Here is a 15,277-nt window from a genome sequence, read left to right as displayed (position 1 = left end):
TTGATGAGTCTTTCCATGCTTATCCTTTTGCCAAACTTGTCTGTTGTGTGATGGAAATTTGTATCTAGGACACCAACAAGAGTCCTCTAACAAACTGAGATTAGGCAATGACAGATCTCATCTTGAAGTTGCTTAAAATTTATGCACTACCTAATTAGTCACCACCTAATTTCCATCCTACACATGAAAAGTTACTACCAACCTTTTTTTACCCACTCAGGCCATCTACTACACGTTAATAATGGTCTTTTGGGTTTCATCTTCTAATAGAATAGCACGTGGTTGGCTGTTCAAGCAAGTCCATCCCTTGAAATCGTACCCTCTCAGTATGTGTGAGTTTTTCACCGATTGATAGAAATGCCACATATAGGCAAATAATGGTTGCGTGGGTGGGGGGTCGGGGTTGCTTGCTTAGTATGTTCTCTTTATCAAGGCCTAAGGATTCCAAAGTTGCTATCTTCTATCATAATATGTATCAAATAATTGTCTATCAAAACTTTAGACAAACGGAAGGAAATCACCTAATTCTACAATACCCAAACCCCATTTATGGAATCACCTAATTCATAAAAGAAGGAGCAGTTCTCATTTTAGAAAAAGAAGCAATACAAAACCTCCATAGGTGCCAATCAAAAGACAAGGCTTTGGTGATCAAACACTTCAAATATCTCTGCATCCATATGATTGACACACCACCAATCAAACATTATCAACAGAAAGTCTCAAAGTTTTATCCGAATCTCTACACAAACAATCATATTATACATTTCATTGCATAAATAACACCATCTTGATAGCAATGTACTAGTTTGGAGCATCATCTAATGTTCTTTCAAATTTCAGTAAATGGTGAAGTCAACACGATGAGCGTGTCACTCCAGCCTGGATGATCGAGAAAGATTCAACCAATTTGTACTACTATCATTGTAGTAGCTTAAAGCTATTGCTTTCACACTTGTGTATCCAAACCATCAACGGACCTGGCAATCGAATATGCAGTTAGTGTGAACCCTTCTATCTCCTGAACTCTTCCATGTCTTCCCAAAAGATGTACTTCACTGGATAGTGAATCAATCAGCAAATCCCTCCGGTGGCCACCATCTAGGCCGAGGAAAACTCAATCCGCATCTCTTGGCAGTCTCGAGGAAATCAGCACCATTTTTATCATTATTATCATCACCACTCACATCCCCGACAATCATAGAGAAGGCCTCCACTAAATCCTTAAACCTCCCTTTCGTGGTTTCCCTCCTCTCAACTTCTTCGAAGGATCCAACACTCTTGTCTCCTCCCCTCATCGATAATGGCAATTCACGCCTTCCTTTATCACTTCCAGCACAACCACCATCCACACCAACACTTGTTGTTATCCCATTTGAATGCATTTCCTTCGCGCAAACACCATTTAACTTTTCATTCACGTCTAAATTCATACTCGCCGCACCTCTTTCACGAACACCATCCTTTATTCCATTACAATCCATTTCCCCAGTGCCACCACCATTCAATGTCTCATTGTCATCTACACCTCTTTCACCATTATCGCACATTTCTCCTCCATCTTCCTCCTCCTCGCGTCTCTCAGGCATTTTCACAGTAGAAGAATCTGCATTTCTTTCAATTCCACCTCCTATCACCTCCGTATCTACTTCCCGAGTTCGAGTCTGATTAATTTCAATCACAATTGGCTCTTTCTTCACTATTCTCTGAACTGAATTTGTCACATCCAAATCCTCCTCAGAAACCTTATACCTCTTCTGCAGTTGTTCTTCAAACTCACCTGTATCCTGAACATCAATTTCTGGGCGATTAGGAAACCCTAGATCATCAGAATCATTTCCTAAATCTACAACCTCCCGATTATCACGATTCACAGCTTCAGTATCTCCGTTATTATTCTGTTGACAATCTACACCTGCACTCGTGCTCGGTTTCGGATCATCGGAACCAGAAAAATAGGACTGAGACGAGTTGTTTTGCTCCGGCGGGGTTTCGAACTCTTCGTTTTCGGGAGGGGAACTTTGTCCATCTGTATCAGTAGATGGAACAGATAACATGAGTATTCCGGTGGGCTCTGACGGCGTCACTGCCACCGACGCCGAGGATTGTGGAGTGTCCTCGTACTCATACACAAAAGGGCAGTTTAGTAATTCCTCCTGAGCATCGGAATAAGGTTCGCAATACTTGATGAGTTCTTCTAAGTCTTTTGCTTTCTTCATGTTTGCGAAAATTTCTCTCTCTGTGAGTATTTGGGAGAGTTTTTTTGGGGGAAGAAGACGAATAGGCGTGGCGAAAGTGTAATATAAAGGAGTTTGGGGGTTATTTTAGTAGAGGATTTTATTTAACTGTTAAAATATTTCCCGCCTTTTCTGTCCACTCCCGCCTTTTACATCAACGGTCGCTGATAGTTGTCTGGGTAGTAAAACGAAGTCGTTTTTTGGGCTTTTCCTCAAATTTTTCATATGATTCAAGGAAATGATTTTAAAGATGTGTGAACTTGAACTTTTGACCTCGTTTATCCTATTGGTAAAAAATTACGTTTAACAAATTTTGATTTTAAAGATTATCCAAAGGGAAAATAAGGATCAAAAGTTCTTGACGTTTATTTCGAGATAAAAAATAAACGTTTAACAAATATATATATATATATATATATATATTAATTTTAATAAATAAATTAGTGATTTTAGCATATATATATTTTATTTTTTTTATTTACCATTAAAATTAATATATATATATATATATATATATATATTAATTTTAATAAATAAATTAGTGATTTTAGCATATATATATTTTATTTTTTTTATTTACCACTTTAGTATAATTATTTATTTTTTCTATATTTTTATGAGACTATTGTTAGTTACTATATTTATTTTTAGACATAATATATAAATGTGTCTTGTAACTTAGTTTCGTTTTACATTTATCCCCTCTAACTTTGGTAATGCACTTAAACTTGCATAAAATTGAACAAGTAGACACATGAGTCCTACGTGACATAATACATGTAGGATGCAAATTGTCATTTAGGATGTTACGTAGGGTGTGTGTCTATATACTTAACTTTGTACACGTTTAAGCATCTATTTGTCCATGTCAAAAGTTGAAGGGCATAAATATAAGTTAAGATTAAGTTAAATAATATATTTATGTATTATGTTTTTATTTTTGTAAATTTTTTAGGAATACCATAGTGTAAGGATCAAATTACATTTTATTCCTACTCTTATCCAATTTACAAAAATGCCCTAAAATTGCTGTCATCCGGATACATCTCATTCTTCTGGATACATCACATTTGATACAATATACAACTAGTTTGTTGAGATTAAAAAGGAAATTAGATATAAAATTAAATATCAATTCCCCAAATCATGCAAATCTAATTGATGTCAATCTCTCCCAAATAACAGCTTCAAACAATTCAAATTCCAATTTTTCTTCTCTCAAATCTCATCCAAATCGTAATAGATTTTTAAAAAGTTGACAATTTAATATAGTTATGTATCATATAAAAAACAATGAATATGATATACATTGATTTATTTATAAAACAGTGTTGCAGATACTTAACAACATGTGATACATCGCAACATCTGATACATAACTATATTATATACATAACAAAGTTATGTTCATATACATAACTATGAATATGATACAAATAGATTTTATTATAAAATATTAGTGTTAATGTATCAATGGTAATTTTTGATAGTGTCTACAGATACAGTCTTCTACTAGTTGAATAAGGCTGGGTGTATCATGTATGTATCGGTAGTAAAAGATAACGAAATATGTAATAGTTGTGTATCCAATACATGACTATGATCATTATACATACTAATTTGTGTTAAAATAAATTAGGGTTATGTATCAAAACTAATATTTGAAAACGATATACTATACATGATAAAATTGTAATGTATCATAAAGGTGAAACAAACGAATTATACATTAATTTAAGAATCAAAACCAAGTAGATACATTAAAAGATTTGCTCAAAGTAACAAAAAATTAACAATTTGATCTAGCAAAGCAAAAAAAAATGATGAAGAAATCCTTCCACACTTTTCTCATTTGCTCTGTATCAACTCTTGTAGCTTTTTTTCACTTTCAACAATGACGTCACCCATGGATCTCAACCCAAAGCCCTTACCGGAGCCACCAACAATTCTTGATAACATTGTAATGTATCATAATGGTGAAACAAATACATTATATATTAATTTAAGAAACAAAAACAACTAGATACATACAAAATTGTACCCATATGTATCGGAAAAAGATGAACAACAAAAAATTGGAAAAAAAAGTCAACATTATGATCTGTTGAAAGCAAAAAAAAAGAATGATGAAGAAATATTTCTACACTTTCTCTTTTACTCTGTATCAACTTTCGTAGTTTTTTTTTTCATTTTCAACAATGACGTTACCCATGGATCTCAACCCAAAGCCCTTACCGAAGCCACCAACAACTCGACCTCCCCCCCACCCAACCCTTTTTTGGGCGTTTTTTCCACAATTTGATTTTGAAATTGAAGATGCATCCTTCTTCGACTAAATTTGTAGATGAAAAATCTAAAAAAAATAAAAAATTAATACATGATGAAGTGAAAGAAAAAAATGGATGGAGAAGAACTACCTCTTCAATAACTTGCAATTGATAAATCACAAAATAAATCTTGGGGTGATAGTTTATAGTGATGTATCCGAAAAAAATGAGAGAAATTATAAAAAAGAGAGATTTTTGTAATTTTTTAGAATGGTAGGAAATAATAGAAAATAGGGTAAAAGAAAATATGTAGTTAAGTAATTTTTTCTTTATTTTTATCTTTATTTAAAATAATATAAAAGACAAAAAATGGATCAAAAGTTAAACTAACCTAAAAAGGAATGAAGACATTAAAGTAAGGTGGACAAAACTAAATACAATAATATCAAGATGGTGACAACTAAGAGACCAAAAAAGAAAAGAGTGTTGCACCGTTTAATATTAGCCCAAAATGGTGGTTATTTGTATAATTATTTAAGCAAACATTAAGCTAAGACTTAAGAGGCATGGGTAATTAATTTGTTTCTTAAGAACATTTATAATCCTTTTCCTAATTATTTTCACTTAATGACCATGAATCTGAATTATTCAAATTCAACTCAATATGAAAGTAAAATTAAAATAAGCGCAAGTATATATAACACATTGCTTATAATATTATTATTTCACTATTCAAAATAATGGTACTCTAATAAAACAATGCATACAATTCTGATATGATAAGATGATTTTGATTAAATTTTTATTGTGAGTTTATGTATAATGTTATTCTCGATAATATCTATGTTCTAAGAGAGAATATTTTGACTTATATATATAATAAAACCTCACTAAATTAATATAGTTGGGATCGTGAAATATTATTATTTTGTAGGGGTATTATTTAATCGATAAATTAATAATTATTAGTTTATAAAATATTTTGAGATTCAACCTTGTGATGCTGGGATAATAAGAGTTTTCAAGATGTATTATCAAAACAAATTTTATCATAGAATATATGAAGGCTATGAAGTGATACATGAAACTGATTTAGGAGAGATTAATGTTTTTGATGTTATCAATTTTGCAATTCCGGCTTGGACGACAAGTGTTCAACAAGAGAATAACAAGTTATTTTTGACACTGCAAAATTTGTTTGGGGATGAAATCTCAGAGAATTTGAATGAACCACTTGTGAAAACGTTATTCATGAACTTGAGGTCATGATTAATGATCTCGGTTACAGCAATAAAATGGTCGTCAATAACCTATTGGATTATCCAGGTGAAAATGATACATATTTAGATGTCCACAATTTAGAGATACCATAAAAAACAATTTTAATGATGAAGTAGTAGATGATACAATACCTTTGAAACCAACTATGTGTAAGGAAACACTTATAGTGTTTAGAACTTTTCACAATTTTATGGTGCGGTTTGAAAAGACAACACTAGATCTTTTGGATGCAATAAGAAAAGTTAGAGTCTTAGAGATGAACTTCAACTAGATTTAAAGTTTAATAAAAAACAAAACACAAAAAAAATCACATTTCCCTAAATTGTGTGATATATTTGTACTTTTAAAGAATTATTAATTTATAATATTAATGGGGACATATATCTATAAAGGGGGCTTCTGAAAATACATTATCTTATTATCTTATCGAAATAAATGATTTAATCTATTGGCTCAAGTCGGGACCGAAGGAAAAATATTATCTTAGTTTTTATGTTTATAATGTTTCATACAAATATTCAAATATTAGTTTTTATGTAGTAAAAGTCATGGTCAATATGATTTGGACTTAAGGGTGTTTTGGTATGAAAGGGAAATATTTTTTGGAAACTGTTTTCTAATTTTCTCATGTTTAGTTGACTTAAATGTTTTCTAAATTAATTTATTTTCTTCAAATTTAAAGAAAATGACTTAACATTGAAAAATTAATATTGACAATAATGTTTTATATAAAATAAAATTATAATTTAAAATAGTCAAAGCGATCTCATAGCTTTACAACTATTTTAACGGAAGGTGAAATTGCCGTGATTCAAATAGGAAAAGACTATTTAAGAGTTATTTGACTAGTTCGAGAGAGTTCTTAATCTAGTTGACTAATAGTAAAAGGGGAAAAGGACAAATATATCCCCGAACTATAGTAAATGGTATGCAAATATCATCCGTCATACTTTTGGGACATTGATGCCTATGCCGTCCAAAAACTAGAGCATATTTACCCTTTATACTAACAGACATATACGTGTCATAATCTTATCCACCGACTCGACATTCATTAAATATCGGATCGACGGATAAGATTGCGCCACATGTTCGTATTTAGTCTTCCCTTACAGTGAAGGACATATATGCTCTACTTTGTTGACAACAGGGGCACCAATGTCCCAAAAGTATGACGGAGGATATCTGCATACCATTTACGATAGTTCAGGGGTATATTTGTCCTTTTTCCCATAGTAAAATCATTTTAGAAAAAAACGTAACGGAAAGTAAATCTAACATATTTTGACTTTTTAATCCAGTAAATAATTACCAATAAAAACATTTTTAGAAAAAACGTAATGAATCATATCTTTGAAATATTTTGAATAATTCAGGAATATTTTCAACTCTCCCTAACCTAATATATATTTGCAATAGTCTTGATGCCATACTCTTGCCCTATTTAAATAGGGGCATAACAACTATAGCTTAGCCAAAAAGCATAGAGAAACAATTCTTGTCTCTCAACAAATCAGGTATGTGATGGCTTTATTTTGTAATTTATTTTCTAGTTGAAGATGACATTTGATTATGGTGTCTTTTGAAGTAGATTAAGGGTCTAATTAGATACATGTATGTAACTTCTTGAATCGTAAATGATAGTTAACGATAATGATAATTGACTATGGCGATAACTATAGTTAAGGATAATGGTAATAGCTGATAGAGAGTGATAGTTGATAATGACTTATAACAGCTCTGGGGTGACAATTAATAAGTGGATGGAGTGTATGAATTGCAAATCACATTTGTAGAATTATTTGAACAAACATTATTATAAATCTTAATTATTGTTTCAGCATTTCACATACCAAATATAGAAACGAGAAAGTTTTGTGAAGGGATTCATGAATCTTCAATGGACAGAAAGAAGCCCTTTTCATTAAAATTCTTGACGGAATTGAAAAATATAATTTTCTTAATGAGTTGTTTCCAATCTATAAGTCGCTGAAATTCTGTAATTTTCGCCGACTTTCAATTAGGGGCAAAACTAGGTAAAATCGAGAATTTGAATTTCTAGAAAATTATACTGTTTATACATGATTATAATATTTTTTTATGTTTATATTATAGATGTTTGAATGTCTTTTTTTTTTTTTTTTTGTGTTTACTTTTTTCGTATTTTAAATTTCGTATTTTTTTTATGTGCATTCTCGAAAATAATGACAGCTACCGGTCTTCGAAAATAAACATAAAAATAGCTAAAATTCATTTTTCCAACTTATGAATATCAACTTCCCAAAAAATGAAAAAAAACAAAAAATTCAACATATAATTTCCGCGTTTTCCATTTAGGAAACATTTTTTTTTCATTCATTTTTTTTTTTTGCTCAACATTTAAGAAGTTCTGATGTCAACATTTATATAAATTTAATTTATTGTCCAATTATTTTGGTCCTTCATTTAAAACATTTCTCAATATTGTCTTACCAGTGTAAAGTTAGTTAATAAATTAAACTAATTAATGCAAGATAAAGACAATTTTACACTTTATATTACAATTTTCCTATAACAATTATAGGGTTTAGTAACCTTTTAGATTTTCTTATTGGTAAATTTGGATTTTAATCCTTATCATATATAGTTGATAAATTTTTAATTAGTTGAATTTTACATTTTTTTGATTTTATTGTTTGTAAGTATTACTAACATTTATCATAGTTAATTAATCATTTTATAACTTAATCACTCATGCTCATGTTAAATTGTTATTGCATAGTATATGGCTACATAGTTTTATAAATAATTAAATATAACATATTTTTTACACTATATGAATAAAATATATATTTAAATAGATTAAAATTTTAATATATATCATATCATAAATTATAAGATTCAAAATCAAAACTTATCAATAATTTGAAGATTAAAAACGTTTTTTTTTTCTTAAAATCAATGTCATTATCACGTTATGCTTAATATGAAGGAAAATATTTTTTCATTTTTCATTAATCAAAATTAGGAAAATAAGTTTCTTAAGAAGAAATAAAATAATATTCTTGACGAAAATGACTTTACCCATCCCATTCCTACCCCCTATATCCTCCTCCTACCTCTTCGTCACTACATAATTCTCTATTTTAGAAATAAGTGACAAGTAAAATTGAATAGAGATAGTAATATTTATCTAAACTATATATAAATACATTTGAAATTTAAAATTTGTATTTTACATGCACAACTTTGTGTAATTTATCAACTTAGATTGAGATATTGTCTTCAAAATTAGCTATCTAAATATAATTGAACTTTAATTTTAATATTAATGAAAAAAATAAACTTTTGTGTATTGAACTTAAAGACAATAAATAAGTATTACAGTACGGCAACCTCCTTTTTCGGATATTATTTCCAAGAAAAATACAGTTACAGTGACCAAAAAAGATGTCAGGCAGCTGAAGAGACCACCATTTTCCATTTCCATCCATGGCATGAACCTCCCTAAATCGTCGTCCCCACTCAAAATCACAACAAACCCACGTTCACAATTCTCTGTTGATCACATGCCTATTTCATTTTCTGAAAATCGGTAGCTCACTCAGTTGATTACTTCTTCCTCTGTTTTAACACCTTTTTCAGGTAATTTTTTTGCTTGAAGAAACCCCATTTGTTTTTGTGCTTTTTTGTTGTTGTTTTTATGAGTTTGTGTAAATATGATCTGTGAAACTTTGTGGGTTTTTGGTTTTTTTGTTCTTCATTCTTAGCTGTGAGTTCCATTTTTGCCTTTTGCTGAAAGTTGAACTGTTTCTTTTTCACCCGTGATTCCCTAAATAGCCGTACTGACTCAAAATCATAACAAACCCACGTTCAGATTCTTTGTTAATCAAATGCTTGTTTAAGATTCAGCTTATTTTTTGCTTCCTTCCTCTGGTAATTTTTGTGTTTGCTTGAAACACCCATTTGCTTATATTGTTGTTTCAGTGAGTTTTTGTGTCAAATGCTGTGAAGTTTTGTGGGTTTTCTGGTTAACTCCTTTTACTGGGTTTTTTGTTCTTCATGCTGAACTTTTTTTTCTATCCATGAACCCCTAAATTGTCGCACACACTCAAAATCATAACAACCCCGGGTTCAGATTCTTGCTAATCAAATACCCTTTCAGTTTTCTACTCGTTACATGAATTGGTAGCTGACTCATTGCTGTAGGAATTTTTGTTTTTGCTTGCGACCCCCATTTGGGTTCTTCTTTTTTCTTCCCCAGCTTTTTGGGTTTTTATGTCTTCTTCATGTCATCTCTGCTTTTTTACTGAACTGGTTTTCATGATTTTGCATTTCTATCTTTTGCAGCAAAAGCGGCTGGTTGTGTGGTGAAGGATCAACTATTATCTAGTTCTTTGAAGTGGGAAGCGTGAAGTTCATTCTCAAATCGGTATGATTTACTTACTTATTTTCTGCTTGTTTCCAGCATGTAAAACCCTAACATGCTTTTACATTCTTCATCAGTTTTTGCTTCATTTTGTTTACAACAAAATCAACAACATATCCAGTGTAGTCCCCACAGAGGGGGGGTCTGGAGAGGGTAGAGAGACTGTTTCTGATAGACCTTGGGCTCAGTTTTTGCTTCGTTTTGTTTGCTGAAATGTTCTTAATTCTGGGTATTTTTGGGTGCTCTCTTGGTAATAGGTTGTGAATATATTAAGGGTTAGCTAGAATTTGAGCCCTGTTCAGCTGACATTTACTGCTTGTTGTTGGTATATTTGTGGTGCTTTTTGTAAAAAAGAAAAAAAAGGATACAAAGCTTATATTTTACTCTTGGAGAAAATGTAAGTTTCAGTCATTAACAGAATTTGGTTAGGAAAAGGTCACATGACCAGTGTGACATTTTGTTTTTGAGTACCCATATGTGATGGTCAATATTTTGTCTCACTTCTGATTTGCCACATAAAAGCAAATTATAGTACGATATAATTGACCAAAAAGATTTTAACAGTTTAAGTACCTAACACAACTCACACTTAAAAATGGTAGAGGATGATGCCCATCTTTTAAATAATCATAGTATTTCACATCAAGCTTTTGATTCTTCATTGTTGGTATATTTGACATATCGTGTTTGTCGTTTCAGCATTTTGACTTGCCTAAACAAGGATTTATTCATTTGGTGGAGAATGGTGTCATTCTCAAATGATGGTTTATCCGATCAATGTGTGAAGAAGCGATCATCAGTAAATGGTTATCATTTGCTGGATTCTGGAACTATGCCAAAACATAAAGTTCGGATTGTCTGCGGAGAGCGGGATTTACCCCCAGGTTGTGGTAGAAATACTCCAAAAGTTGACTTGAACCACAAGGAAAATGATGTGGTCTCCATCAGTGAAAATATGGCTGACACTCTGGTGGCCCATGGTGACCATGGTCCTAACACTGGGGTTGAGTTCTGTTCTGTTGAAGTTGCGGACTGTCTCTTTGACATGGAAGAGAATGAAAAATTGGATAAGTTGGTAGGGAATGCGTCAGCCAGAACCACTAATGTGATAGAAAATGGGTTGGAAGAACCTACGAGTCATGACAAATCGCTTAGATTTGAGTTGTCTAAAGATCATAAAAATAGTGAAATGTCATTGCTCAAGAAAGCAAAAGTCATTGGGTATGATGAATTAGGGACGGAAGTTGATGTTGAGAGATGCTCATTTTTGGTTGAAAATGTAGTCGGTGTGTACAAAGATCATGTGCTGCATCCTGGCAGTGTGACTGATAGGGCGATTCCTGTTTGTGATTCGAAAACATTGTCACTGCCTCAGTGTCAAATCAAGAATGGAAGTGTTGAGGATAATATTTCCCCCTTACCAAAGAAAAAGTACTGCCGAAGAGGAGTTTTTGCTGTTCGTGACTTCCCTCCATTTTGTGGAAGAAATGCTCCTAAGCCAACTAAACTGGATCGTTTGGGTGGTAGTGAAGCAAGCAAGCGAGCGATTCTGTTAGATAAGGGAGTTACAGAAAATGAAGTGACTGAGACTTCGAAAAATGTTATGGATACTGGGACATTGCCCCTGGGGTTGACCGCAAGTCGGGAAGCTGATTCGTGGAGTAAGACAGAGGTTACTGGTTCCAAATGCAGTTTAATAGAACGAGCAACAGTTCACGTTGATGACCCAGAAGGTGTCCAAGATAACTATGTTAGAAGGAGCCAACTTGAAAGAACTGTAATGTTGCCAGAGACAATGACGAAAAAGGAGAATGATGATACAGGGAAATTTTTGCGGAAGGAGAGTATTGTGTATTCACGGAATGAACATGAAAAGGCGACTACTGCTAGACATGGTTTTGGTTCTGGAGATAAAATTACTAAGCCAGTTGTGCATAGGTTGATGGATGAGCGTTGTTCTCCATGGAGGCAGAAGAAGCAAACTCCTAGGCAAATTGTGCAAGGTCTGATGGCTGAGACAAACAAGGACTGGAGGCAGAAGGAGCAAACTCGTTTAGATTGCCTGATGAGTAGAAACCAAGTTCAAAAGCCTAGCATGTATCGACAGAGGATGTCCGTAGTTGTTGCCAGAAAAAGTATTCCTAAACCAAAATTTCCAGAGAGACTGTTTGGCCGGAGTAGATCAGGTTTTGTTGGTGAAGCTGTGCCAGAATATCCAAGTGCACCGGTTTCCAGAAATGATGGAATTCGTAATTTGAATTGTGAAGCACAACCTGAAGATTCTCCTATTGGACAGAAGAAGTGTGAGTTTGATGAGACTCGACCACCTTTTGGTCCAAAAAGTTCCAGTCGCAGTGATGCTCGTAGTAAAGTTTTAGAGACTCTTCGTCTGTTTCAGTCTCACTTTAGAAAAATCTTACAGGGGGAAGAATCAATGTCAAGACCTGCAGAAGTAAAAGCTAAGCAAAAAGATAAACTTAGAAGGATTGATCTTCAAGCAGCAAAACTTGTCAAAGCCAAAGGGAAGGAAGTTAATACAGGAACACAGATACTGGGAGAAGTTCCAGGAGTTGAAGTAGGAGATGCATTCCAATACAGGGTTGAACTTGCTCTTGTGGGAGTTCATCGCTTATATCAGGCTGGTATTGATTCCATGTACATTAAGGGAGAACTGCTGGTTGCAACTAGTATTGTTGCCTCAGGAGCCTATGATGATGATTTGGGAGATGCTGATGAGCTGATTTATTCTGGTCAAGGTGGAAATGTGGTTGGCAAGGTCAAAATTCCTGAAGACCAGAAACTTGTGAAAGGTAATTTAGCCTTGAAGAATAGCATACGTACAAGGAATCCTGTTCGGGTGATTCGTGGATCTAAGGAGATCAGGACTCCTGAATCGGGTGGAAGACCTAATGTGGTGACTACTTATGTGTATGATGGCTTATACACTGTTGAGAATTATTGGACAGAAAAAGGGCCACATGGTAAGATGGTCTTTATGTTCAAGTTGGTGAGAATTCCTGGACAGCCAGAGCTTACTTGGAAAGAAGTACAGTCTTCAAAAAATTCCAAAGCGCGGCATGGTGTATGTGTTCCTGATATTACAGAAGGGAAGGAGTCACTACCTATAGCAGCTGTGAACACAGTTGATGGTGAGAAACCCCCACCATTCAAGTATATCAAGAACATGATGTATCCAGTTGGTTTCCACCCTGCTCCACCTAAAGGCTGTGATTGTATTGGTAGATGTTCTGATGCCAAGAGGTGCTCATGTGCAGTTAAAAATGGAGGTGAGATCCCTTACAATCGTAATGGGGCTATTGTTGAAGTGAAGCCTCTTGTATATGAGTGTGGTCCTCATTGTAAGTGCCCTCCTTCGTGCTATAATAGAGTGAGCCAACATGGTATTAAAATTCCACTGGAGATCTTCAAGACAGATACAAGGGGCTGGGGTGTGAGAGCTCTAACTTCTATCTCTTCAGGAACCTTTATCTGTGAGTATACAGGACAACTTCTTGAGGACACAGAAGCGGAGCGAAGAATTGGCATGGATGAATATCTTTTTGATATTGGCCAGAATTATGGTGGTTATACTGCCAACTCTTCTGGACAAGCAAACCAAAATGAGTTAGTAGAAGAGGGTGGTTATACCATTGATGCAGCTCGCTATGGAAATGTAGGACGATTCATCAATCACAGTTGTTCCCCCAATTTGTATGCACAGAATGTTGTCTATGATCATAAGGATAAGAGAGTGCCCCATATCATGCTTTTTGCGGCAGACAATATTCCTCCCTTGAAGGAGCTTTCTTACCATTACAACTATGTTGTTGATCAGGTTTATGACTCTGGTGGCAAGATCAAGGTGAAGAGGTGCTTTTGTGGATCTTCAGATTGTTCTGGTAGGATGTACTAGGATTTATAAAATTTAGCTGTTGAAGTTGAATAGATGAGTTACTCTTGACTGATTGTCTTTCTTTTGTCCTCATCTGGAAATAGTAGTGCTTCTTCATTTTGGTTAGTTTGATATGCTATATCGTATAGGGTGTATGTTCATGGAGAAATAAGCTTGTATGGGCTGGCTCGTATGATCCTATAATCAGAACTAGCAAATTTTTGCACCAGTACTTAGCCTTTTTGTGTGATCTTAGATGTGCCTGAACAAGTTAATTTGCTTTCCTATCTCCTTGCATGAATCTGGTTGCATTACTTTCTCTTTTCAGTTGCAAATAATAGCATGATGGTTATATATATATATCTGATGGAGGATGCAGAATTTCTGTGGCCGACTCAAATGCCCTCTGAACAGCTTTTGGCTCGAACAATATATACACACATACTTGAAATCCTTGATTTGATCTGCTCATATGCCCCATTGATCAACTAACATTTGTGCACCTTACTATATGTTCTCTACAGACTTGCATTTTTATGTTGAAGTGGACAAATGTATATAGTTAAGACTTTTATTTTGCTCTAGTGGTTTGTATGGATACAAATTACAATCTTATGTTGCAGAAGAGTATGTAGGTGTGTGTCAATGCTAGGAATTAGTTTGAGAGGCTGCACCCACACCACTCCTGCACTGCCTTTCACTTGAAACCTGAACTTCACTGCACCCTTTGGTGGATCTGAAATGGTCCATACTGCACCAAATATCCTCACTATTGACTTCCATTGCTTGTGGGATTCCTGTTTTTGTACAAATTCACAACTTAGTCTTTTTAACATTGCCATACATAGGGGTGTGGGAGGGGTAGGATGTATGCGGACCTTATCCCTACCTTTGCTAGGTAGAGAAGCTGTTTCTGATAGACCCTCGACCCAATCCAACTATAAGTAGTCTAGATATAATAGGCAGAGTGCATGATTCTGACTAGAGAGTATGTGCACTATGGTGTGATGAAATAAGGGAACAAAACACAAAATAATTATAATTTTATAGGTCAATCCAAATTAATTTAGCAAATACCCATTCACCCAAAATAATGGGAAAATAACATAAATACACATCTTATTTTATCCTAATTTTAAAAATTTCCTACAATTTAAATTTTTTCAAAAATCTCCTCTCGAATACAAAAAAA

At 33.7% G+C, this 15,277-nt stretch overlaps 1 protein-coding gene across 1 annotated transcript; it reads left to right on the top strand.

Annotated features, from left to right (window-relative positions):
• Positions 1-9,201: 9,201 nt before the first annotated feature.
• LOC102593293 (histone-lysine N-methyltransferase, H3 lysine-9 specific SUVH8-like) lies at positions 9,202-14,314 on the top strand. The gene is made up of 3 exons (XM_006359158.2): positions 9,202-9,409; positions 10,115-10,196; positions 10,893-14,314. The coding sequence occupies exon 3, from the start codon at positions 10,936-10,938 to the stop codon at positions 14,104-14,106; it is 3,171 nt and encodes a 1,056-aa protein (XP_006359220.2). The 5' UTR covers positions 9,202-9,409; positions 10,115-10,196; positions 10,893-10,935; the 3' UTR covers positions 14,107-14,314.
• The last annotated feature ends 963 nt before the right edge of the window (positions 14,315-15,277 follow it).

This window comes from Solanum tuberosum, unplaced genomic scaffold (genome assembly GCF_000226075.1).
Source record: "Solanum tuberosum cultivar DM 1-3 516 R44 unplaced genomic scaffold, SolTub_3.0 scf00292, whole genome shotgun sequence".
Lineage (NCBI taxonomy): Eukaryota > Viridiplantae > Streptophyta > Magnoliopsida > Solanales > Solanaceae > Solanum > Solanum tuberosum.
This window is presented reverse-complemented; position numbering and strand designations above follow the sequence as displayed.

Coding starts and splice junctions, on each gene's coding strand:
- LOC102593293 (XM_006359158.2), top strand. CDS start 10,936: ATGGTGTCATTCTCAAATGATGGTTTATCCGATCAATGTGTGAAGAAG.